Genomic DNA, 26,318 nt, shown 5'->3' with positions numbered 1-26,318 from the left:
CCCTGCCACTTCTCCTGAGTGGCACTTGGCTTTTTGTGGGAAAGCCCAGGAATTAGATTATCTAAGCCTGACCTGTGAGCGTACAGCCAGATGACGGGAGCAGGATTGGACTTGATCTCTGCCTGTCTAGCTGTCTCTCTATTCAATCTAGCTGTCTGTCTCTCATACGGTGCGATATTGCTTGTGAGCGTCCCTATGGATGAGACATTTTCTAGCCGCAGCTATTCTGCAATTGCATATATAGCTCTCTGAGGAGCGGCCAGTGTCAAGAGTACATCTCACTTGCACGGTCTTGATTTGAATGATGCGTGGTGCGATTGGCCTTCAGTTCTCCCTTTGTGGGCTTGTGACAGTCTCAGCGCTGGTCTGCTCATTAAATAAGTGCCAGCGTCAAACAAAACGTGGCGACTGTTAAGCAAAGATAGAAAGAGAGTCCTACAAACTGCAGATGGTAAAAAGAGTCCAGCATGCACACATGATTGCAGTTTGAGGTTCTCTCCTCTTAAGAGTATTATTTTTTCTTAATATCTATGATCTTAAGAGGAATGTTGGCGGTCAGAAGCAATGCACTCTGCTGCTTTTAAAAGCAGATCCATTTGAAATAAAATGCACCAGGATTATCCATGGTTTTTAAGGAATTTGTTTTTTTTCTGAGCTCACTTAGACTCTGGATTTCACTGGAAAACAAAATCTCAGAGTCAAGAAAGAGAACCTGAAAGGTCCAGTGTGTAAGGTTTAAGGGGATATAATGGCAGAAATTAAATATAATGTAATAAGTATGTTTTCTTTAGTGTAAAATCACCTGAAAATAAAAATTGTCATGTTTTTTTACCTTAGAATGAGCTGTTTATATAGGGACGGGGTCCTCGTCCACAGAGTACGGCTTACTGCATTGCCATATTTCTACAGTAGCCCAGAGCAGACAAACCAAACACTGACTCTGGACAGGGCCATTCATATTTCTGTGTCATCCACTGTAGTAAGCAGCCCCAATGCAACAAAAAGTGTTGGGAACTTTTTTTTGTAATGTGGAACTACTTTATTCAGTGTTCTTATTGGTTTTAGTCACTGGGTCTGTTGTTTGGGAGAGGAAAAAACCTTTGCTGATAATTCAGCTCCCCTTTAAAACCTCCTGAACGTCTGGATTTTAAGTTATCAAAGATAAAATGTGGGCACACATCAGCTGGTGCTGGGCTAGTGGCCCATCTGCAAGGTGCCAAACAGCATTGAAGAAACACTGATGTGTAACATGTAACTGATTTTTCATTAATTTTTTACCAGTCATAATCCCCTGTTCCCCTTGTTTTGGAAATGAAAAGACAGCATAGGAGGAGCACTGATTTCTGATGTAAAATAGCTTTGTTAGGTTTTTTTTTTTAAATGGTTTTAATCACCTGGTCTGGTTGTTTTGGAGAGAAAGAGACCCTTGCAGATAATTTGGCTTCTGGTAAAAATCTCCTGAACAATAAACACGAAAGAAATTCTAACCAGGAGCAGTTTCACCTGGTAGCAACCTGCAATCCTGACCGCTATATGCCACTAAAACCCCCTAAATCTTATACAGTGTTACTTTAAATGCTGAGTGGTTATAATGAAGAGAATTTCGGATACAAGTGTCAATTAAATGCAAAATCCACTTAAGTGTTCCATCAACCTGAATGAGCATGCAGTGTGTGAAACTGACTCCCACATCACCACAAAAATGGGCTTTCAGCCTCAGCGATTTGATTTTCACCTGCTGGAATTACACCAGAGTAGAGGCCATGCACAAACGTTAATAGTTGTCACACTTCTCAATCAGCGTAGGCTGTCCGTGGAGGAGCCTCGTGCCTCCGAAGTCAATTGGGTTCCTCTGGAGGCCGAGGTAATGTAATGAGGGACCACTCCGACTGAGGGGCCGGGGCTCCTTTTCTCCACAATCACATAATTAATCTCCTGATTCCACCACTCACCGTGTCATGACAGATACGTTTGTGTTTGGTGCATAATGGTGAAGTGTGTCCTGTGCTTCCAGCCTGCCTTTGTTTTGGAAAACGGTTTTAAAAGCCCATTCCTTTACAGCCTACTGAGGGTTACATACAAAACAACACTCCCTTTGGGCCCTATTAGGAGACAAAGAGAAACACACACACTTCTCAAGCAGGTACCCTAATAATATGTCGGCAATTTAGATAATGACTGGGAGTGAGATAAACTGAAGTGTGTATTACAGGTAATTGGATCTGCAGTGTGTTGGCTACCTAAGCATCTATGGGGTTGTGTTGTTCTGCTTTGTAAGGGGGCAGTAGGAGATGGACCGTCAATGATAAGTATTGTAAGGCTTCCTAGCATATGCAGTAATAACAGCCGATTTGAGATATTATTCTCCCACGCTCACGGACATCATCAAAGCCGGAAGCAAATCAGAATTGGCTTTAGATATCTTCCTCTGGACAAGGCAGACTTTTACATCATTTCTCCTTCTTCTCAGATCCCCGCCTCTCGCAAGCACGTCCAGTTAGTCGGAGGATGACAAATACAACACCCGGGGCTGTCAGGATGATCAAGTTGAGAGTTTGTTTTTTTTTTCCTCCAAGGTGAAGTGTAGAAAAGTTGGAGCCATAATGAGAGTTGTCAAGCCTGTGAGGTGAAGCGCAGAGTATAGCAGGCAGTGGGAGCCACTCAAGGGTGCCTTTGGGGGCCTGGTGGGCTGGATCTCCTCGGCCTTTAAAGAGATTACCTTGGCAGTGTAAGGAGCAGGTCTACCTAGAGGGTTTCGGGGGAGATAGGCCAAGCAGCCCATTACCAATACTGCAGAGGACCCTCACAAGCTTCATTAATAATCTGATGATGAATCACTACTTTAATTGGACCTTTATAGCTGTTGCCCAATCCCCAGTACCATCTTCTCGACTCCATTCTTAATTGGCTGGTACTTTGTTTTTATTTCACACAATAATCATATTTTTTTAATTGATTAAGTTTTTGTTACTTATTCCATGAAGGATGGGTTCGATAAGTGTTATTGCGGCTAACGTGACGACTCTTTAACAAAGCGCGCCTTTCCTTCAAAGCGCCGAACGTGCACGGATATGTCCATATGGTTCAAAGTAGCGGCTGTTTTTAAGACTACACACAGGGTCAGATTTCTCCCACTCTTAATTAGATGAGGGATGGTCTAATTAAATCAAATTCATTATCCACAGCTCTAGAAATCAAGAGGCTCTATTGGAAATAAGGTTAGGCTCCCCCTCATCCATCATGCCTTAACTAACCAATTTACGGGCCAGCCTTTTGCATGAGGCATTATTACCTTGTCATAAACACTTACCTTTAAAATCCTCGAATCAAGCCGTGATGTGCTAAGCTTTTATCACATTAGTTTGTGCTACTGTGTCAGCCTCTTTCTGCCTAAGATAAAGTAGGCTCCCAATAATTATATTAGCCACGTAAGGCGGAGACAGCGCAAACGACTGCTATTTAAAGCGCGCTGATAATTCTGTATAATTAAGATGTAGTGCAGGTCCTCACGCAGAAGAGGGATCGAGGGCTTTTCTGTGCTGAAACAATGAAAAACAGAACAAGCAGCTCTGTATTCAGGCTTTTTTTTTTTTTAACGCAAAAGAGATGCTACACACTCACGCTAATGTGACATTTATCTGTGAAGAATTTCACTCTCAGCTTTGGCTGCATGCAAGTCTTAATACCGTTAACGACACACTTGGCCACAGTGTCTCATTCCTGCAGCTGTGAGTCACGAGTCACTCTGCGTCCATTGTCTAGGAGACACAAAAAGCTCAGCTGATCTATCTGAGCAGGCATTCATCATATTGCTTCATCTTTGATATTACTGATGCCGAAAACGATTGCAATTCTGCATTTTAATAAACCGTCGCAGCACTGTTTCATGGTATTTGTATCTGATTAGCTCAGCTTTAGCATGTGAATGGCGTGGCGAAGATGTGAGAATGCTGTTGCTTAAAATTTATAACAGTCCACCATAGGGCCACAAGCCCCTTTAAATGCCGCGCAGTGGCAGAGCCATATTCTGAAACACATGAGGCCTGTCCTCTGATCTGTGTTGGAAAGTGAATTAGTAAGCTCCATTCTAAAGCCAGTGATAGCAATGGGCTGAGAGCAGTGATTTGTTGGCAGTGTATATTACAGCCCACGGTCAGGGAGGGAGGGATCTGAGAAGCGTGTGTGTGTGTGTGAGGGATAGGACAGGGGGCCTTATCACTCAGTGTTTACTCACAGTAAATTGAGTTGAAATAATAGTCTTTCTCTGAGGCCAAACAATGGAGCAGGCTGCAGGCCGAGGGCCCAGGCTGGTGCGGAGCTGGCCTGCGCCACTTCAAAATGAAAGGCTGAGCCCGGGGCCATGGGGAGGAGGCACGGTGGGAGGAGAGGGGGGCCTTTATGTGGACGGCTACACCAGTCGCGGAGCAGACACCCCTCTGACAGGCACCTGGGTAGGACAACGGGTAGAGAGGAGCGTGGAGATGGGAGGGAGAGAGGGAGGGAGGGAGGGGGTGGAGTGATGAGGCCTCAGGGCTCTGTCATTAGGTTGGTGGTGGAAAGGAAGATGACTGCCCTGAGGACAGAGGAGCGACAGGTCCCGGTGGGACAGCGACAGCAACCTCTCGCTCCCCCGGGTCTACGCTGGGACTGGTGGGACGTGTCAGTCTGTTAGCCCCCTCTGCTTCAACACGCTCTCATAACCTCTGGCTATGGGTAAGCTCCAGGAGTCTAACCTGCAGAGAGTGTGTGAGGCTGAAAGGGAGAGCATATCCATGTAGCACAGACCCTCCTATGCCATTGTTTCTTTCGTGTGTGCGCCTTCAGCTGCACCTCAGCTCTGCCTCTTCCCCTTCATTTATCATTCTGCAACATAAAGTGCTGCCACAGCATTATAGAAACAGCTGCTTTTTTCAGACAGCCACAGAGAATGGGGCTGCTCCCCAGCACACAAAGACACTCCTGGACCCAAAGAGAGTGTAAAATTGGTGGGTGAATGCAAACCTTTTTCTTCGCTGAGAGGGCTGACCACGGGTGTCACTGCAGCGGGAGACATTGTCATTGCGTCTGAAGACAAATAAGCATCCATATCGGTCTGATCATGTGTACAATGAGTGACAGGGGCACCAGTGGCCTTGGTCAAAGCCAAATATGCAGAACTACAGCTGCTGCCACATCGCAGTCTCTTGAGAATTCATATCAGGCTGTTTAAGCAGGCGTTATATGTATGAATCATCCGGGTGGAGGCACCTGTATCTCTGCGGGCTTCACTACAATGTCAATTTATTGAGTCCAGAGCTAAAGCAAAGGGAAAACAAACCCCGTCAGAGCTCTGTTAGGGGTCATAATGCAGTCACTAAAGGGCCGCGGCAAGACCAGTGAGTTGACTCAAGGTAAGCGCCGCAGGGCCATGCAGATACGTCGACGGTTGGGTTTGCAGAGAAACCAGACGTGCCGTGCCATGCTTCACCATTCCATTCTGTGCCTTAAAGGCTCCACGTGGAGAAAAGGGAATTTTGCCGAACCTGTTCCCTTCCAGCTGGAGTGATGAGATTTTACACTCCGCCAACCACATGACAGAGAAATGCTCTGTGTGCGGGGTGTGTGGGAAAGACAGAGGAAAGCAAAGAGAGAGAGAAAGAGCAGAAAGGGCATCAGACGAATCCTCTGCCAGACCTCCTGGGGCAAAATACATGCTTGAATACTTTAAGACACGAACAAAATACTTTCACAGTAACATTAGCTGCTACGTTGGAGAGAGAATTTCCCTTTCAAGATTAAGCACACAAACACAATGCAGGTTGCAGCAAGTCCAGACAATTCATTTATTGTTCTTGTAGGGTGATTTGTACCTGGTGTGGAATGTATATCATAGATAACAATGATGAAATCATCAACAGAAATGTTATGCGCTGCTGGTGTTTTTCTTAAAGATAATACTGAGAGAAAAACAGCACAAGTGAGCTCTGACTATTTCAGATATTATGATACAATGGTTTACCCTCACATCTGTGACTACAGACATTTAAAAAACACATTTTTGCAAGAAAAAAAAAGAGCAGTAGCATCATGTGCATGTAGACTGCATTAAATGTGTTGAGTATACTTTTATCAATATGTCCGCCTTAGTCAGTGATGGCTGTAGCTATAGTTCTGCATATTTGCCTTTAGTAAAAATGGCAATATTGTGACGTAAAAATTTAAAAGTATAACTCCTGCATTAAAAAGTGTCATTTAAGTAAAAGTTTGAAAAAATAAAAGTACTTATAATTAAAACTCCTTAAACATTATATAGTGTATTATTAGATTCTTGATAGCATTTTACATGCACTCGGTCAAGCTGAGACTAGTTTTATATAGTGTTAGTTTAAGCAAGGAGATCCTCATATGATTTGTATTTGAACTCTTAATTTGTAAATGAAGTACAGATGCTATGAAGTAGAAGTATAAAGTGGCAATAAATAGAAACTTTAATTTTATTGCTTAAGTAAATTATTTTTTTTGTTCAAACACTGGCTGTTTATAGCGTACATGAAGGGTATGATAACCCATTTGTTTCTATACATATAAAATGTAACAATTATTACATCTGAGAGTATCTTTGAAAATACAAACAGAAACCATGTTTGTGCAAGAATTAAATAACATAAACTCCAAATAGCAAAAATCGGCATCTAATTTTAATCAGGAATAAATAGTGCTGCAGATTAAAGGGGAACTAAACCCATTTTTTAAAATTCACACATAATTCCTACGCTCTACGACAGTCCAAAAAACATTATTAAATATTAACAACGCTCTCCTAAAGCCAAAAGCTAGAGTGATAAAACTCAAATTTGTGATGTCACAGGGTGTTAAAATTTGACAATGAATGGTGAAGATGTTCTAGATGATACTGAGAGCAGCCAGGGGAATATTCTGAGTATATGGGTACATTTTCTGTCTCAGGACTGACAACAGTCCATTAAAAAAATGCTCATTAGGATGTACAAAAAGAAGGAAAAAAATTCTTTTTTTCCATTTATTGTCTAAGGAGCAGCTCCATACTTTATGACATCAAAAGTTAAAGACTTCTCTGGTTCCTGGCTCTGAGAGAGAGAAGCTCATGTTCACAAATAATAACTGAACTTAATAGACTGTGGAAATAACATATTGGAATTTTTTACTTAGGTGGTGTTCCCCTTTAACTTTAATCCCTTGACATATCATAAATTAAATAGAATATCAGGGAAACTGCAGTCAATTTAATAGTATCACTTTTAACAATGTGTGTGTGTGTGTGTGTGTGTGTGTGTGTGTGTGGTGGCAGAGCTTGCTGTATTTTTTTCAATCCGAGCTTCATTTCAGTGGGTCAGAGGCAACTGAGTGACCCATGGTAGATAAAATGATTTTGTTGCCCACAATGTAATTCTTTAGTAGATCTTTAAATCATTTTTTATTCTTCTAATATAAATTCATCACTTTTATGTGTGACTCCCTCGGCCAGGCACTCCCTAAATCAAACCAATTGGGGAAGAATGTATTAAAAAATAATAATGATGCAAGATGACCTTTCTCTCCCCGTCGACCCAAAGAACCCTGGAATTTGTAGGTGGTCTCAATAATGTAGCTGATGGTCTTTAGTGAAACAGCAGGTTTTTGGTTTGCTCTGCGGCGTATGTGCGCCCCTCTGTCTGTTTGACACATTCCAACACTGCACCCCTCTCCAAGGCTCCTAACTACCAGTCAGTCGCCATGGTTACAGCCATACATCCATGCCAGCCCCTCGCACTCAAAGACATATTTGTTTGGCTAGTGTAGCGACGTTCCCCGACAAAAAAACACAGCTTTTTAGCATAACACCTGCTAATCTTGGGATTTAGCTCTTTGAAGAGGATTGCTGATCAGAAATTCAAATATATTATTTGAATGCTAATCTGAATGTTAATCCCTGGCCCCCGGGTCTTAAAGCATCCTGTCTTTCAATAACAATGTTTATTTTTCATTTGCTTTGCCTTTTTCATTTTCTCTCACTCCACCCCGCCCTCCCACCCCTTATTTAGCTCTGTAGTCCATTCCCTCAAGGATATGAAAGGTGGACTCATCCTTTAGTATGAGAACATCCATGATTAGGGTGCTCCTACAGACGTGAATTATTATCATTCATTTTATGAGAATTTAAGGTGGCGGGGAAGGTTGCCTTGGGTGAAATGTTTGGTATTGATTGTGCTTAATTGATGCAGTCTTTCAGGCGCCACCATGTCTGATTTAAAGCTCTAATGTCAGCCGTGTCTAATTTTTAAACTTTTGCTCACAACCTTCTTAAAAGATGTCATGAAAACAGCTTTTTTTTGCAGCAGCAGCATTTTCATTAGAGTTCTTGTCTATTTTTCCTCTCAATTCCTTATCTATTCTCCTAGATGTTATCTGTGTAGTATCTATGTGGCTGAATGGTAAAGGAGATGAGTGGGAGGCTGATCTGGGTGTTCTTTAAATTATGTTTTACTTTCAGATAAATAAATGCAAAGAAGAAAAAAAGGAGAAGCTAATGAAAGACAGAGCAGACCAAAACATATACATCCTTATAAAAACGACTGCTGCTTATTGACATATCTGAGTGGTTAACTTGGTGTACATTACTCTATAATTGCTCACTGTATATCCTCGTGCAGTCAGCAGACCGAGCCATGCCTGCTCTTCTTTCTTTTGTCCGGCTGAAGACGCAGAGAAAAAAGAATCAAGGGCAGCAGGATCACAAACACATGAATCCGGATCTTGTGAACAACGTCTAATTCCTGGTTGCCTCACATTCGCTCTCCCACAAACTAATTTTGGGCTTAGACTGAATCTCTGTTAAGTAAACAGAGTCCCCTCATCCAACCAGCCTCCGTCACAATGATCTCCAGATCATCTTCTGCCCATTAAAACCTCGGCAAACACTTTACTTCACACCAATGCTAAAGATCGGAGGAAGGCTTTTTTTTTCCAGTCTTTCCCAGATTGTCTCTCTTTCTCCTTTGCTACCTATTAATCCAGTATCTTTCAGCTCTGGTAAACTCCTCAAGATGGACATTGCTTGGTTGAGGGTGGAAAGGGGTCAAGCTCCATTGGCCTCTGCACAGAGCTGTGGAATTTTTCATTAGTGCACAGCTGGGTCACAAGTGGCTCCAAAGCCGTCTTAATATTGTGTAGGCCCGCAGATTAGGAGCGGAGAAAAGAAGCCAAAGCGTGATGCTCTCCACCAGACCCTGTCTTTGCATATTTGCAGACTTGTGCTTTAGAACACCTCATATTACTGTTTGTTTTATTTCTTAGACCCAGAACCTTTGGGTCAATAGTAATTATAAAGCCCTCCAATCCAAATGTTGTTTTTTAACCGTTCCAGCACTGAATCTAGTAAGATGAGTCCATTTATTTTCTTACAATAAAGAAAGTATCTCAGCTACGACATTTTCACTTCGTGATTTAATCTAATCTTTGAGAATTTATCATTTGGACATGAGATCATAATTTTTTTTTTTTTTTTTTATTTCTCCAAAAGCTTTATGACTTGTAGTCAACTCCTGAATCTCATTAGAAAAAAAATCAAAATTAAAAGATAAACCTTGTGTATCTGTGGGCAGTTGCAGTCGGCCGTGGCTCTATAACGTGATAGCCATTACACTTATTGTAGCCATCACTCTGTCCGCTCTCCCAGCTCTTTCAGTGGCAGCAATCACTCGCGGTGGCTCAGCGAGCGGGGCCGAGCCCTTAATGGTGGTCTCTGCTCCACCTCACGCAGATTAGCTTGGATCGAGCAGACAAACAGAAAGAATAGTAAAGAATATATAAAAATGGGTGCACATGATTTTTACAGGAGCTGTCCAGGGAATGTTTTTTAGAGTTCTCTCCTTGGCGTCTTGCTTTTAGTAGCACCGCATTGTAAACATGTCACATCTCCAGCGGTGATGGCCCTTACAAACTGCTTCACTTACCCGAGTGACAAAAGGCAGAGCTGAGCACTTTAAAACAGCCTTGTAATTCACCGTCTTTTAATTTATTTGTTCAAGGATCAACTCCACTTTTAGAACAGGTATAAAAAAAGAAAGAAATAAAAAAAAATGAGCAGCCAGAATGTAAAAAAAAAATTAAAAAAAAAAAAATACAGTCATAATTCCCTCACCGATGCTATTGCTGTGAGTATTGTTTGCCGTGAGCTCTAAAAACTGAGCCTAAATGTGATGTTGCACTCATTTTACATACTCAGGAACACCAGCTGTCCAAACAGCATCATGTGTGCCTGCCTGCTTACTCTTGTATTTAGCTGTGTACTTAGCCTCCTCTGCTGCCCAATACATTGTCCTTTTCACTCCATGAGCTTTGTTCTACCTGTGTGGCTGGGGAGGATTATTTCCACGTTGTTTTCCTAGTGACTCATTAGCAGACACATGTGAAGGAGAGGGTCGCCTGATGCTGCAAGACAATTCTCGGCATACCGCAGTTGCTCTTGGAGCTTTGTATGAACACGCATTTATGGACTGTATGTAGCGTTACATGTCGCTATATATCCTAGATTGACAGCAGCATGAGCAGCACATTTGCTTCAATCAACAATTGTGAAAAAATATATGCACACTATTTGCATGTGTTTTAGGCTCTTGCAGTCAGTTAGGACACACATGAGCACCTCATCCTCTCCAAACTGAATTTCACGTGTTGAGTAATCTGGGAAACACACAGCCTCCTGGAATGAGATCATTTGAATAACGACTTAAGGGTTAGGATTTCTTTGTGCAGCTGTGCGGTATAGCGTTATGTACAGATATGCCTGGGATGTCTGTCTGGCCGGGGACTCGTCTGAGGGAGCCGCACATTCCAGCGTGTAGGAGCTCATGCTGCCATAGAAATAAAGTGGCCATATTTATTTTCACAATAGTGGACGTGTGGGATAGACAATGCTGGAAACACCTCGCTCCAGACTAACTGTAATCGGTGGATCTTTTAACACGTTCACTATAGTCCTGCTCAGCAGCTATTACTAAGTGCGTTCCCTCTGAGATGTAGGGCAGGTGCGCATGCATATACTAACACACACCGAACACGTCTCCGCTATTATCTTTGCTGTGCCAAGTGCAATCAGCTCGTCTCATTCCTCCCCTGTGAGCTCGCAGGCAGCCGGTTGCTGCGCTTCAGTGCGGGGAACAAGCAGAACCCTGTGGCCAGAGCTGTGTGATGAAGAAGGCACCTTTGGGCCATTAGTGGTGTACACATCTCCCGTTAATGTGTTTTACTTTTACCTGCTGGGAGTTTAATTAAAAAACAAAGAGCCTCAATTTAAAGGCCATTATTATGCTAATGTAGTAAGCACGGGATGGTGATTAAGCAGCTTTTAGAGCTGACTGGAGCTGGCCCTTGGGAGCAGAAGGATGGCACTTTTTATTTGGCTTCATTACTCTCCATGAATCTATGCTCCAAAGAGAAATGCTGATACTATGAAACAAGGTCAGCTACTGAGATCATTTATGGAGACAGCGTTATCGGCCCCACTTTCTTTTTTTGCACTGTGCTACTCACGCAGACTGAAAGTTTGGTGTAAGCTCACGGAGAAAGAATGAATCAGGAAATGCTTTAGCTGCTTTTATTTACACATGCACACCCGTTGTGTTAAAGTTTTGGAGTCTACTTTTATCATCTGCCCCTCTGCAAGCAATCAAACACTTGTATTAGCTAATTTCAGGTTGCTATTTTTAGACCGGTGTGGTCAGCGTCTACTGTGCGGCTTCTAGAGGACAACAGGACCATACATAACAAAGTAATTTTCACAATGTTGAGACGAAGTTGAAAAGGTTTGCCTTCAACATCTGGCCATCAAATGTTTTCCTCTTAAGCTGAAGCTTTTGATACTGTTGCTAAGGGCCAATTTTCACACAGGCGTGTCTCATGAGGAGCTGAGAAGTGGCTGCTCAACAGCTTGGAGTGCTCTGCTGCCTGTTTTAGACAGCTACGTTTGTTGTCTTTCCGCATTGGGACAGCTTTTCTTTCCAGACAACAAACAGAATCAGATTCCACCTGACATTGTGAAATGTGCTAGTCAATAAATTTGGTAAAATTTTGGTTGGAATTTATTTTTTGGTATGTTAAAACCTTAAAGCAGCGGTTTGACACTTTGAGAAATACGCTTTCTTGCCATGAGTTAGATGAGGAGATCAATAGTAAATGGGAGTTGCAAACATTTACGGTCAACTTGGAGATCTAATCATTTGTCAGCTGTCAATCTTTCATCATCACAAATGTATGCATAAAAGACAATTGCCAATTTAAAGAGAAGCGCTCAACAAAGATGCAAAATATTACAAAATTAAAGTTTGTCAATGCTACTGATCCTTATAGACCCTTACAGTTAGCCACCCATTAACATTACGGTCCCTGATGTCTTTGTGGTGTTTGTCTTTAGCGCCTACTTGTAAGCAATATCCAATATCCAGTATCCAATTTACAAACAGATGGTTACAGGACCTTACCAAGCCAAATGCCAACTACAAAATCGCCCGTACAAAGATTAGCTTGCTAATGTTATACTTATTGAATGCAAACAAAATATTAGTTAATGACGGATAATTAAATTCTAGCAAAATCAAACACATAATGTTGATCTACCTTTGTGCCTGACTGCATTCAATGCTGCATTTGGTGTTTTGAATCTTATTCACAGAGCCTTACTGTTAGTGTATCCTGTTAGCTCACCAGGTCTTTTTGACACTTACAGCCAGCAGATGGCACTTTTATCCAAATCCTAATCTTATCCTTCCAAAATGGCTGACTTTCTCTTTATGATGTCACATTTCTAATCCTTATACCACTCTTATATGTTTGGTAAACACAAGACTACAGCGAGCAGCTTGTTAGCGTAACCTAGCATAAAGACTGTAACTAGCAGTAGCATATCTCTGTGAAGCCTGGCTAACTCACTATATCTTGTACAAAAACTGAAGTGTAAACACAACAAGTTACAGTTTTATGCCCCTGATAATTTCTGGTTATTTAGTTAATTTAAAACATGCTTGCAGGCAGATTTTATTAGCCTCGCTTCAGACAGAGCCAGTTTGTAGTTTCCCCGTTTTCAGTCTTCATGCTAAACTAAGCTAACACACTAGCCATATATTTAGAGTGGTAACAGTCTTCCAATACAACTGCTGGCAAGAAAGAAACAAAGCAAATTCCCAAAATGTTTAAGTGTTGCTTTAAAATTTCTTACACACCTGCTTTTAGTCTTTATGCTAACCTAAGCTAACCAACTCTAGCCTTATATTTAGCCAACAGGTATGACATCTGTGTCAGTCTTATCAGCAAAAATGCAATAAATGTATTTCCTTAAAACCTTAAATTGTTTCTATTAGGTGTCACATCTGCTTTGAAACCAAAGAAACCAGGAAATATTCTGGTCAGCTGCCGAGAAGACTGATTCGAGATATAGCGGCAAAATCAGGAAGTATCAAGCGCGCGCGGTTGACCGATTGCTCCGCATGCCCCTCTTCCCGCCCGGAGGCCCTTGTCTGACCTGCCTCCGGGCCTCATCTCTCACCTCGGCTGTGATTGGCATGGCCACAGGTTTCCTGCTCAAACACGAGAGCCCATCTTCAAAGTAATAGCTTACAGCTGCTGCCTGGATAATCCTCATCCCCTCTGTCTTTGAAGGGAAGCGGTGACATAATAGCCCGGGCTATTCTTCTCTAAATTGTTATAGTGTTTCTCCGTGTGTTGTTCAATAGCAAAAGGGGAGTAGGTGAGACTGTTGCACGTGTTGCTAAATGTAGCATGATTATCAAGCGCCATAAGCAGCTCCATACTCTCTCCCACCCGCCCCCTCTTCTCTCTCTTATTCTTCTGGGTTTCTTTTATCCCGCCCAGTCCTCCTGATGCTTATCACTGCGGCAGAAGCATTAAATGTAATGTCTGGAGAAGGGAAATCATTGGCAACATGTGGTGAGAGCTTAAGATGTTGTCACACTTTAAGTTGCCTATAATCTGTTCAAAGGGAGAGTGCATAGTTCTCCAAAATGCCTGGAAAGAGGGGGGAGAAGAAGAAGAGCAGCAGAGAGGCCGAAGTCTCTCAGCTGCACTTGGCTCGGCTGAAGTGTTCATCAGACAAAATAACTGTCGGTCCCCGTTGGCTTTTGTCTTCTTCATAATGCTCTTCTTTTTTCCTTTATTCTCGTCTGTGTTTTTTGTGTTTTTAGTGAAAAAACACAGCTTGTGGTGTTACAAGCCTCAACAGTGTGATAATCTGTCACGGAGAGGAAGAGTGAACTATAGATAACGTAAGAAAGAACAGACAAGGGATTACAGGTATGTGGACACAGGATTAAAAAGAGGTAATGATTCCTCTGGGAGGGAGGGATGTGCTGAGAGGGGCTCTTTTTTCTTCTTCATTTATGAGTCCAGTTGTGGGGAGGCCTTGGGTAAATATTGACACTTGAGATGCGGCCATTGATCCACACAGGAGGAGTCTCATCACTTGATCTGTGCGCTCAGGTGTGGGAGGAGGAGGAGGGGGAAAAAAAGCGAGAGCTGGGGTTGTCGTGCTGGTGGTCCTCTTTGTGGTGTCAGCCTGCTTGTGCGACACCGGGAGTCGTGTTACCCAAGCAGCTCCAGAAAGTGGATTTTGGGTGAATACATGTCTTAGCGCGATGGGTCATTGGGATCAAGTAGAGGCAGAACGTCGTAAATGATCACCTAAATCACTTTAAGTCCGCTCACACCTACAGCACTTTGATATCTTTAATATCCCAGTGGAGCTTAACAGAGAGCTGCTCCTTTTTCGTGATGTTTTCCGCTATATAAAATCATCATTTACATCTCCTCCGTCTCCTGTGGGCCCACTGGCCTGGTCCTCAAACCACTAATCAGGTAATGTTGGGGAGGTTGAATGGCGTGCCTCCCCCTGGTCAACCTTCACTGCTCACACAGTGGTGTTGTTTTAAAGAGCATTCTTTAGCAGCTGAACTTGGAAAGGTATTAAAGTGGGATTAGGCTCCTCCACAATCCACTGCTTGTGTCATTCAGGGAGTTTGTGTTCTCCTCTCCCCACTGCCACCTCCCCACTCCTCCTCTGTTTGATTGTGGCTAGCCACAGGAGTGGGACCGACTGTGCCTTTCAAAGGAGAGGGGTAGGGTTAAATCCCTAGTCCACTGCTCCCTGCTAATTCTCCTTGTTCCTTAGAGAAGGATTTACTTCTGCTGCCAGCTTCTCAAAGGCCTTCTCTGCCCATCCGAAAAGTCGCCGTTGCCTTCCTGTGGAGGTGTGGTTGCCATAGAAGGGGCGTCATGCATGGCTATTCCATCTGAACCCCGCTGAGAATGGGGACCGGGGACTGAAAACAGGCAGAAAGTCCGGATTAGACGCGAGGACAAAGCAGGACAGGAAGATTCCAGAAGGGACGAATAGGAATTACAGCAGCAAAAATAATGCAAAGTGACAGAGAGGGGAAATAGAAAAATAATGGCTTACAAGATTAGACGCGGCGAGGAGAGAGAAGAAAGGAGAGAGGGCTGAATGAGAATGTTTTCATCTAGATGAGAAGATTTGAGAGAGCGGTCGTAGGTGAATGTGGAGCCCTGGACGTATCAAAACCGCGCTAACAAGTCATTTCCTCAACTTTTTTTTTCTCGCATTCTCTGAGCCCTAAGCCGGCAATCATTAGCTAAACATTAGAGTTCGAAGCTGGGAACTTGTCTTGACAGATTCATCACCTCTTTTCCCTGATCCCAGCATGTAACACACTAATCCCTCCGAAAACTGGAAACAAGTCCCTGAATATTCAGTTTATGCTCACAAGAGTGTGTCCATATAAGATTTGAATTTTATTTCAGAATTTGATTTTATTTTTTTTTTGTATTGCTCTTGTCTTTTGTTTTCGAGTGTCTCCGAACTTGGAGGTTTGTTTAGAGGACAGATCCAGGTTGGCAGGTCACTTAAACCAGAACCCTGCTTGTTTGAGAAACATGCCAAAATTTCTTTTTCAAGGGATTATCCTTGAGGTTTTTCCATAGTTGAATAATAATCTTCTTAACTTATTGTAATAAATGAAAGATTAAAGGATTTTATGAACCCTGTGAGTGCCAGCTTCTGATATCTCTGTTGTTTTGCGGCTGCATGATGGTTAAAAAGAAAACCAGACGCCGTTTCTCTGTGCCAGATACAGGTGGTGATCATGAGGGATGGAACTAATAACCTATCAATTAATATGATGTAATTAAGATAACATATAATCAGATCTGATAGTGAAGCAGTTATTTCAGAGAGCTGCAGACAACAAAAAAATCTGCTATCTCGTGTCCGTGCATACAGCTGCTCATGCGCTTCCACGTGTGAACACGCACACACAAACACACACCGTATCAGTACTCAATCGGCACCTATAACAACATTACCATAACAAAACCATCCTTTGGTTTCCCGTCCGCTCATATTTACACATTATATTCATCACTATCGCTCATCCCTGTCCCGTAACCGGAGGATGATGTCAATTGCTCCTCTTGCTGCCTCCCTGCCTTGCACAATGAAATAGATGTTCACCTCAAATAGATAGGCGGTTGCCAGCTGTCTTCCAGACCAGGGCAAACAAAGAGGCCACTAATAAATCCAGCTTTACGGCTGGACAAGATCAACCACACTCCCTGCCTTCTTGTTCCATTTAATGTGGCTTCTTCTGAACAACCGAGAACGAATTAAATGCCTCTCAGTCGCCAATAAAACAATGCAAACATCTTCCTGAAAGGATATAAAAGAAGATGAAGGTGTTGTCTAGGAAATGGTGATAGAGGCAGTGTTGCACCACAGGGGCTTGATATTAGACAGTAAGATGAAATATGAACAGACCAGGAGGGCAGCCCAGTAGTCAGCAATGAATCACAATATGGTATCTGATGCATACTGAGTGGCGTGGATATGAAAGAAATGTGTAAATTGTCAGCAGAGGCTTGATTGGGATCATCGGGTTTCGGTGATTACTGCATTAGAACATGATCCAGCCTCTTTTTAAGATTTCTGGCAGGGGTTGGGTGCCCATGACTGAGCTCTCTTGGAATGACGCAGGGGACCGGGCCCACCCTAGACATTTTAACAGATGAGCTGCTGCCAAAAGGAGTCACCTCCTTGGCTGCCCACAGAATCAGCAAGCCAACAAAGTAAAAAGAAAAAAATCTTGATGGGCAATTTGGAAAAGGCTACTGGACAAAATAAAATGATGATTATTTCTGCTTTTCATTTGTAAGAGAAACAGTCTGTCATTTCTTCTGTATGTATTCTCACTTTGAAGATATTTTTCAATCTTTTTGTTATTAATGGGAACAACAATTTTTGAAATCTGTTCAGTATTGAGAGAGACCACTGCAGTGGTGAAACAGGCTACAATGTAACCACTCAGGGCATGTTCCCACTGTCAGTTTATGCCAATTAAAAGTCCTCGTTTTTGCCGCTGACAGGCTCAGATTATTATTATGTCTTATTATCTAAAGGATCCCTACAGAGATAGACCTTTTTGTTAGACCCAAACTCTCCGTCGCCAAACCCACAAGACTTCACTTAAATTATAACTATAATTTTAGTGTGTATAGAGCCAACATATTTTCACATTTTAATGTGTGAATTAAAAGGTTTTTTCTACCGAACCAGGGGTGGCGATTGCTGCTACAATGAAAAGACAAGTCAAGACTGCTTTTGTGTGTTTTATTTTGTCTCTGTGAACTTTGAATGAAGCGTGTTTGACAATGATAAAATTTTTTACTTAAATGTAATGTAATTTACTTAAATGTGGCGTTTGCTATTTCTGGGCTGTTTCTGGTTTAAAAAAATGATCTTACTCTTAAAAACAGTCTTTCTCTGTAGGGATCTGCTCCATAATGTTGTCAGACACTTACAGTAACAATCTGAGCCTGTCAGTGACAAAATCGATTGATCCTAACTTAATAACTTTTTCTTAACTGCAGCCAATATGGCCACAAGTGACAATTGTAGGGTATTGGAAAATGCTAAAACACAAATAGCATCACAAGAAGAGAAGAGTTTCGATGTTACAGTAGCTGTGCACCTTCGTCTATCTAAAGTAGTTTAGCATTAGCCCCCGTAAGCTACTTGGTTGTATAAAACCAAGAAAAGCTGTGGCAGCAAAATCAACAAAATAATAAACGCTCCATTTTTTTTCCTAAGTTGCATAGTGTTGCGTTAAAAACAAAGATTTCTCTGCCTGCACATTTAAAATCATCTTTCTCTCTTGTGCTACAGGATGTTTGCGACCAAGTGCAGCGGCTGCATGGAGAAAATCGCCCCCACAGAGTTTGTGATGCGCGCCCTGGAGTGCGTCTACCACCTGAACTGCTTCTGCTGCTGCGTGTGCGACAGGCAGCTGAGGAAGGGCGATGAGTTTGTCCTGAAGGAGGGTCAGCTGCTGTGCAAGATCGACTACGAGAGGGAGAAAGACTTACTCAGCTCGGTCAGCCCGGATGACTCAGACTCAGGTGAGCCCTCTGCACCCTCTCACACAAGAGTGAGAACAACACGGTGGTGCTATCATCATATGGCACCAAGGTGCTGTATTCTGTATGCTCTGTTCCATCACAGTGGTAGCCAACACGGACGAGCACCACAATGGATCTAAACTGAATCTGACTGATTTTAGTAGGTAATATTAAAAATATATACGTATAATTTGTTCTTAAGCTAGATGCCAGACCATTTGCTGAACATCTGAGATTATTCAGAGATGTCGCATGCAGCCCAAGCAGTAAAAACTTCTGAAACAAGCCTCCATCTGCAGCTTTTCAATGGCTGATTTTGTAGCATTCTAATTCTAAGTGGGGAGCGGTTTATGATACAGTAGGAAGTGGAAACAGGACGAAGCCAAGCCACCCCGTATTAATGGCTCTCCATGCGTGGGCAGGATCTGGTGCTGGAAAGAATTAAATCACTGTATCATGGTGAGTGACAGGGATTTGGGGGCCTTTCTGCAGAAAGCCTGCGCCTCCGCTCTTATCAGCTCGAGTGTTCCTCGCCTATAGCCTCCACACACAATGAGGCATCTCGCCAAGCCTCACTGTTCACTACCATCTGGCTCACATTTAAACATGCACAAAAGCAGGGAATTTGTCAAATACATCTGTGCCTGTGTCAACTTTTGTCAACTTGTGGGAATATTTGCTCTTCGTCTTCCTCGTTTCGGTGGTGTGTACCGGTTGCGTCGCGCAGGCATGTCTTTTGTGCACGTCTCCGGATTTCAAGATGGGGAAAATGTTGACATGAACAGAGGTTAACCTCAGCATGCGGCAGACGAAATGTAGGTTTTTTGGAGGAGAAATGTAGATACGTATCACAGCCAGATAACAGGACACACAGAGCTATCATTAGTGCCTCTCCTTACAGTCACTGGACCCTTAAAATCATTAGCAGCGCTGCTGGTTTAGATCTGGAAACACTTGTTTTAGGCCCCACATAGATGGATAATTGATGGGGTCATTCATTTATTTTTTTTTATTTTATGTTTATATAGCTTTGTGGCAGGTGAAGCTAAAATGTAGAATTTCTCCACTGCAAATATTGAATGAAGTAACATTATTTTATACATTATGTCAATAAATAAGAGTTTAAAGTATTTTAAAATCAGAAGGAAAACTAATGGTGGATTTAATAGAGGATAAACTTTGGTCATGTAGTAGTGTGTAAAAAGTGTACAATACAAAGTACAGGGAAATTCATAATGATTGCATTAAATTTTAGCATTTACCCTTACAGTATAGAATACTAGTGAGTGTATGTAATAGCCGCAAACAGCAAGCTCACTTTTTAATGTAAAAAAATAAACAAACAGGCCTTTCCTTATAACAGAAATCTAATAAAACCAAGTTATTATTTCCTTTTAATGGTATGTTGTAGTATAGAAGCATAAAAATGGCACAGATTTTACAACCCAAAACTATAATATCCTGCTGCTGACAGTAAAAATCTAGCAATCCATATGAAAGTTGTCATTATTTTAAGGTCTGAATTAGAGGAAAAAAGGATTTTCTTGCTGTGTCACAGAAGATGCATTTCCCACATGCACTCGTGTTGCCTTTTTTCATGTTGCACTTGATGTAGTATTCTTATCAGAGATTGATTTAGTGTAAATCAGACAAAGCTGAGCGCAATAACTCACATGTGACGCAGCGTCCAGCTCGGTGACAAATGTGCATATTTCACTGCGCTCTCGCAGAGCGAGAGCCGTAGACTTCTGTAAGTCTCATCGTACATGTGGCCTTTTCCTTTTGTAATAAATTGATAACAAAGTATCAGAAACACATGTGTCTCCTTTGATTATGCACTTGTGGTGTGTGAATCTCCCGGAATAGGGAAGAACAAAAATATATTTATCAGCAGACTGTCACCGACTAAAAGGGTGTAGTCAGTTCAAGTTTGTGCAGATGATGATACAGAAAAATGACTCTCTTTGCAGAGAAAAGTGACGATGAGGAGTTGGACATCAAGCCGGAGAAAGGCATAGGAGGCCCTGGGAAGGGGGATGATGGGAAGGATCCCAGGAGGCCCAAAAGACCTCGAACCATCCTAACCACTCAACAGAGACGGGCCTTCAAGGCGTCCTTTGAGGTGTCCTCAAAACCCTGCAGAAAGGTACGCTTCAGTAATCCTGGAGGAAAATGTTGTTTTTTTTTTATATATTCCCTGGTCTGCATTTGGGGTACTGGGAGTTTAGATGCTGACCACGAGCCCTACAGTAGTTTCACAAATAAAATTCTCAAATTAAAAAAATCTCCCCCACCTCAGAGCTGCGCTTTGAAGTGGCAAGCAGCATTCTGTTCTGTGTTAACTGAGGCAGGCTGGTGTAACGCAGACCGCCTGCACCAAATGTCATACTGGGATAGGAGAGCTGCCTCCATAGCCTGGGCCCTAAAACAGCCGCTGCACCCGGTCCAGGGCTTTGAAGAAGCAATAACCAAAGTGGTCCAAAAAGCCCACTGCATTCATTCCACGCTCACTGAAGAGAATCAAAGAGGCAACATGCCTATCTGGAAATGTGGAAGATATGTTAAGGAGGCAGAGTATTTCAGCGTGCTGTTTTGTTTGTCTTTTGAGATGCTGAAAATCTTGTCTTGATGCTTTCAGGTGAGGGAGACGCTGGCCGCAGAGACAGGACTCAGTGTCCGGGTGGTGCAGGTGTGGTTTCAGAACCAGAGAGCTAAGGTGAGAGCTGCTAACACAGCATGAATAAGACTTTGCGTCCGCGTACAACAGCCTTATTCCATCTTCGAGTCCAGCCAGTAAATCACCACAACTATGTGTGTTAAACTTATCACTGCATTCCTCTCACAAATGTTTTTTAAAAAAAGGCCCAAGGAGTTGCAAATCTCGCTCACTCTTGCATTAAATGTCTACGCCCTCCTCTTCTCTGATTATTATCTTGTGAAAACCTTTGATTCTTGACAATGAAGTGCACTCAGATACAGATTCGGCGCAGTTCATTCGAGGGTGAACAGCGAGGAGCATCCTTTTTAAATTAAAGAGCGCATGTTAGTTTTGGGGGTTCCTCACAACTCTGACTCCTCCGTTTCAGATGAAGAAGTTGGCAAGAAGACAGCAGCAACAACAAGAACAACAGAATTCTCAGAGGCTTGGCCAAGGTACAATACTGTGCTTACCCTGCACACACAATGGGAGCTCAGTGTCTCACAGCACTTTGTCTTGGAAACTTTTTTAGTTGCTATACATCCACATTTTTCCATTTTGCATTTTCCACATTTTTAAGCCCCCCCTTCACTTACTTTGTTTGCATTTTGTTACTTCACTGTGCAGATTGATTTATGTGCAGAGTTTGATGGGGAAAGTTTCTCTGTGCTCACCTTAAATCTGGAAGCCAATCAGGGTGCAACTTACACAAGTGTGATATAAAATTTTTAATTGCAGGAGAAGGAGATGGAATTTAAAGGGTAATGTACATTATCTCATGTTTTTTGTGTCTGATTGACTAATGGGGACAAATGATTTTGAAACAGCACCAGTATTGAGTGAGATGGCTACACATGACACTGGTGAAACAGGTTCAGTGTAAGCACGAGAGGCAATTATGCAGCGCCAATTTACAACCACTAGAAGTGGTGTTTACTACAGACAGGCTCATGTTGTTGTTATTATAATTGTCTTACAGATTACTGAAAGGATCCCTACAGGGATAGAGCTTTTGTAAAAGAATAAGATTCTTTTTGTTAAGCCAGAAGCAGCTGGGAAATCGCAATCGCCAGACCCACCAAACTCAATTTAAAAATACAGTAGTTTTATTGTCACAAAACACACTTATTTCAAAGCGAACAGTAAATAAATAAATCTTACAAAAGCCATCTTGGTTCATCTTTCTGCTGGTACAACAATCACCAACTCTGGTTTGGTTGAAATAAACCTTTAATTCACCCAGTTAGGTGTGAAAATAGTCTGGCTTTATACATGCTAAAATCACTGTTTGTTTAAATGGAGATTGGTGAGTCTGGCAATAGTGGTTTCCAGAGAGCTTCTGACTGAACAAAAACAATCTTATTCCTTTCGGTAACATTGTCAGATACTTAAAATAACAATTTGAGCAGGTCAGTGCACAATTGCTCCGAGTGGTTACATTGTAGTCTGGACCGTCTCCCTCACTACTGGACTGATTTCAAAACTTGTTGTTCCCAATAGTCACTTTAGACACAAAACTATTGAAACATCGAGTCCAGGTTAAAAAAAACACTTAAGTTACCCTTTAAATAATTTTTACTCAGATAACTGATTTTTTGTAGAAAAGATATATATCAGAAGTTGTTATTAAAACAGAGCATTTTTTTGTGTTAAAACATTTATGAAGGGATCTTTTATTTTTCTCATCATGGCAATATGTTCTTGTGAATGCTGTCAACAAGCTAGTGAGAAGTGGTACATGAAAATGAAGACTGAATCAGAAAATGTGATTCTCTCCTCTGCGTTCTGTCATCAACTGTGTTGTGAGAAAAGAGTTGACGGATACAATAATTACCCTGAAAAACAGATTACAAATCTGTCACTGTGTAAACAAGAACACTCCACTTCAAAAGAAAGTCAGAAATTCTGTCTGAAAGCCAAACAAAATGAATGGCAGACGTCATCTTCCAAAGCCACTGCAAAAGGAAAGTGTAGAGGGGGGGGATGGGCTCCAGCGATGAAGCCGCAAGAGTTTTTTGTCACAAGTCAGTTCGCCAAGAGCAGTGTTGGTGAAGGGAATTGTGGGAGAAACCACAGGAAAGACTACTGTAGGTTTCCATGGAAATACTAACAGACACAGGCAACAAATCCAGGTATTTGGAGCTTATTTTAACTCGCAAACACCAGACTCCCTTTATTTTTATCAAGTCTTTTTGCTCTGGCAGGATGTGAAAACAGAAACTCAGATTTAGGTGAGTTTGAGGTTTCTTAAATTGCCGGGCATTAACAGGAATATACCAGGAAGAAACACGTCCTGGCTGCAAAATGTTGTCGTGGTTTTTCCCCCAGTTCAGCTCCACCTCTCTGCCCATTGTGCCTGGCTGCATTCTGCAAACTCATCCTCTGTTTTTTTACACTTTCTGTAATGTTTTTTTTTTTCCTCCTGTTTGCTCGCTTTGCCCTGCAGAGGTAATGTCCAATCGGATGGAGGGGATGATGAACTCCTTTACACCGCTGGCTCCGCCGCAGCAGCAGCTGGTCGCCATGGATCAGAATGGTTACAGCACAGACCCGTTCCAACAGGGGCTCACCCCCCCACAGATGCCCGGGGATCACATGAACCCATATGGTGAGCATCCACCAACCCCCCCCCTCTACAAAAAAAAAAAAACACACACACACACACACACACACCCACTCCTGCCCTAAAAAACACACACATGCCTGTCCCTTGATCAACCTCATAGCTCCCCAGCGTGGGACATGTGTTCAGGCCGCAGCGCTCCTGATTTAAAGCGCTCACAGAGACGTACCAGCAGCTTCTCCTCCCACATGAGATAACATAAGCTATCGGGTTTTGAAGTTCATTTTCAAATCTGTTTAATATGGTTTTAACTCTCCGCCTCCACTTCTGAGACCCTGTTACTGATGATGTTTTTCCAGCGGTGGTGAAAACATGTGGTCGGTGCGGACAGTTTGAGATAGAAGCACAACCCAGACAATGATTGAAGGTCGTGCGAGCTAATGAATCAGAATGGGAAAACAAAAACTGATTTCTGTGCGATACAGGAAAGAATTAAAATGCAAAAGAAGGAGAAGAGCGGGGGGAATCAGTCAATCAAGTGTTAGTCCACAGGATGTAACTGGAATAACACATTTCTGAGTGATGTCCTCAACAAGCCCCAGAGGGACCATTTCCTGAAGTTCATAACTTCCTTATAATTTGCCTCCATTTAGTTCATCTCGGTAGTAAGAACCCAAATCCCCAGTCTCATCACTCCTTTGGTTTGGGGAAAAGAACAATATTGGCAAGGCATTAAAAGATATGTCTCAAAACACTGTCCCCATTTTGTGCAACACTATCATTAAGATCCAGAGTGTAATAAAGTTAACTATTCCCTCCAGAGAAATAACATGTTGAGGTTTTATGAAAGGCGGAAGCAGTTGCTATTAACCAGATCTTTTAGGAGGATGCCCCTTGTTTACATGCTCCCTCATAGACCGCAATTGTCCCAGCGAGGGCAGCAAAAAGTGAGCTTTGATATCGAGCAAAACAGCCCTCCCAGTTGTGATGACACACAACAGCGATTTCTCAAAGTGACTATTAGTAATTATAATTTCCCAGCGCTGCTATAAATCTCAAATACAAGATTGCATTGATTTCACAGTCAGAGTGGGGCTGCGTTTTTTTTGTTGTTTTGTTTCCTTTGAATGACGCCTCTGCCACCGAATCCTGACAGCTATCTCCGCATCGCTCTCTCCGCAGGTAACGATTCCGCATTCCATGACATAGACAGCGACACGTCTTTAACCAGCCTCAGTGACTGCTTCATGGCATCGTCGGACGTGAACTCCATGCAGGCCCGCGTGGGGAACCCCATCGACCGCCTCTACTCCATGCAGAACTCTTACTTTGCGTCATGAAAGAGTGAAAAAAAAACCAACACAGCAGCACAGAATAAACTGCCCCATCTCAACCTAAAGCGCAATGGCCAGGAGTTTCGACACGGACACGACAGAAGACACCTTGCAGTAGCTCCTGGTTATGTGCTGAAAGCTTACTCAAAGATAGTAAAACCACTTGTTGTAGGACAGTGAAGATTCCTGGGGAAAAAAAGACTTAAATATTGTTAGAGATTATTCGGTAGGATCGCTTATTTGTCGCAGGAGATATTACTCTTTTCTTTGTTCACTTAAAGAAAACAAGTAGATATTGAAGCCACTGATTACACACTCTCAAACCAAATAACACAGTGAATTTATACAGTGCATGATCAATTGTAAACTAAAACTTTTTGTAAGCCCCCACCTCCACCCCGGTTAAGATGTGGTGTTTGGACTGTTTCCTCTTTACACTACATGGATTTCCATGTTCACCGTTAGCATTTTGATCACTTTCAATAGGTTTAGATATTGTGTTAATAGTAAATAGGTGCAGCATGTCTGCAAGAGTGACTGTACATTTGTGTATGAGAGTTCGTGGTGAGAAAGAATTGTTTAGAGGAGAAGAAAAAAACAAGCGGAGAATTGTTGGCCGAGTAGGATCAGTGAAGTGTAAATACTTTCCCCAGGCAAATTGGATGTGCATGTTACAAAATGGAAAGCATTCTATTTATTTAACTATAACAGGCTCTTGAAGGTGCATATTAAAACTGAAAAGCTTTATTTAAAAAGGAGAGCATTTTTTTGTTGAGCAATTAGTGAGTTCATGAGTGTCACAGCTCATCTGTATGCCTTTTTAATATGAAGATTAACCCTTTTGTTTTTTGTTTTCTTCAGCCAAGCTGTAAATGAGCAATGTTGCTATTTATTTCGTACAGACCATAAACCTTTTGTTGTCATTGTCATATGTGCATTCTCAAAAATGTTAAAGTTGCTAATTGACCAAAGTTGACTGGTTTGATGAATAAACAATGTCTTTCTCCTGATAACATTAAATAAATGCCATTCAGTGATCATTCACATGGTAAACATCTCAAGTCCCAAATATCACAATCTCTACGCATTACATTAAGATTTGTTAGCTGTGCTAGCTGCGCCGCTCAAGGTAAAACAATGTCGATCTGTCAATATGCTATAGACCAATCACATGGTCTGTTTACAATAACTAATGTGTAGAAAACCCCCAAATCTATACAGTACATAAAATGAAACCATGCAGAGCATA

General features: G+C 42.2%; 1 protein-coding gene across 2 annotated transcripts in view; it reads left to right on the top strand.

The window, feature by feature from the left end:
- lmx1bb (LIM homeobox transcription factor 1, beta b) overlaps positions 1 to 26,024 on the top strand; it is a 51,829-nt gene extending 25,805 nt beyond the window's left edge. Inside the window, exons 4-9 of one of the 2 annotated variants that reach the window (XM_042488424.1) lie at positions 18,242 to 18,474; positions 20,445 to 20,620; positions 21,113 to 21,190; positions 21,561 to 21,627; positions 23,619 to 23,780; positions 24,918 to 26,024. In XM_042488424.1, the coding sequence (XP_042344358.1) occupies positions 18,242 to 18,474; positions 20,445 to 20,620; positions 21,113 to 21,190; positions 21,561 to 21,627; positions 23,619 to 23,780; positions 24,918 to 25,075 (874 nt within the window). In that variant the 3' untranslated portion in view covers positions 25,076 to 26,024. The remainder of the gene's footprint in view (positions 1 to 18,241; positions 18,475 to 20,444; positions 20,621 to 21,112; positions 21,191 to 21,560; positions 21,628 to 23,618; positions 23,781 to 24,917) is intronic. The other variant, XM_042488425.1, reaches the window with a different exon arrangement.
- Positions 26,025 to 26,318: the final 294 nt, after the last annotated feature.

This window comes from Plectropomus leopardus, chromosome 6 (genome assembly GCF_008729295.1).
Source record: "Plectropomus leopardus isolate mb chromosome 6, YSFRI_Pleo_2.0, whole genome shotgun sequence".
NCBI classification, from domain to species: Eukaryota; Metazoa; Chordata; class Actinopteri; order Perciformes; family Serranidae; genus Plectropomus; species Plectropomus leopardus.
The sequence above is the reverse complement of the archived record's forward strand: the minus strand, read 5'-3'. Positions and strand labels throughout refer to the sequence as shown.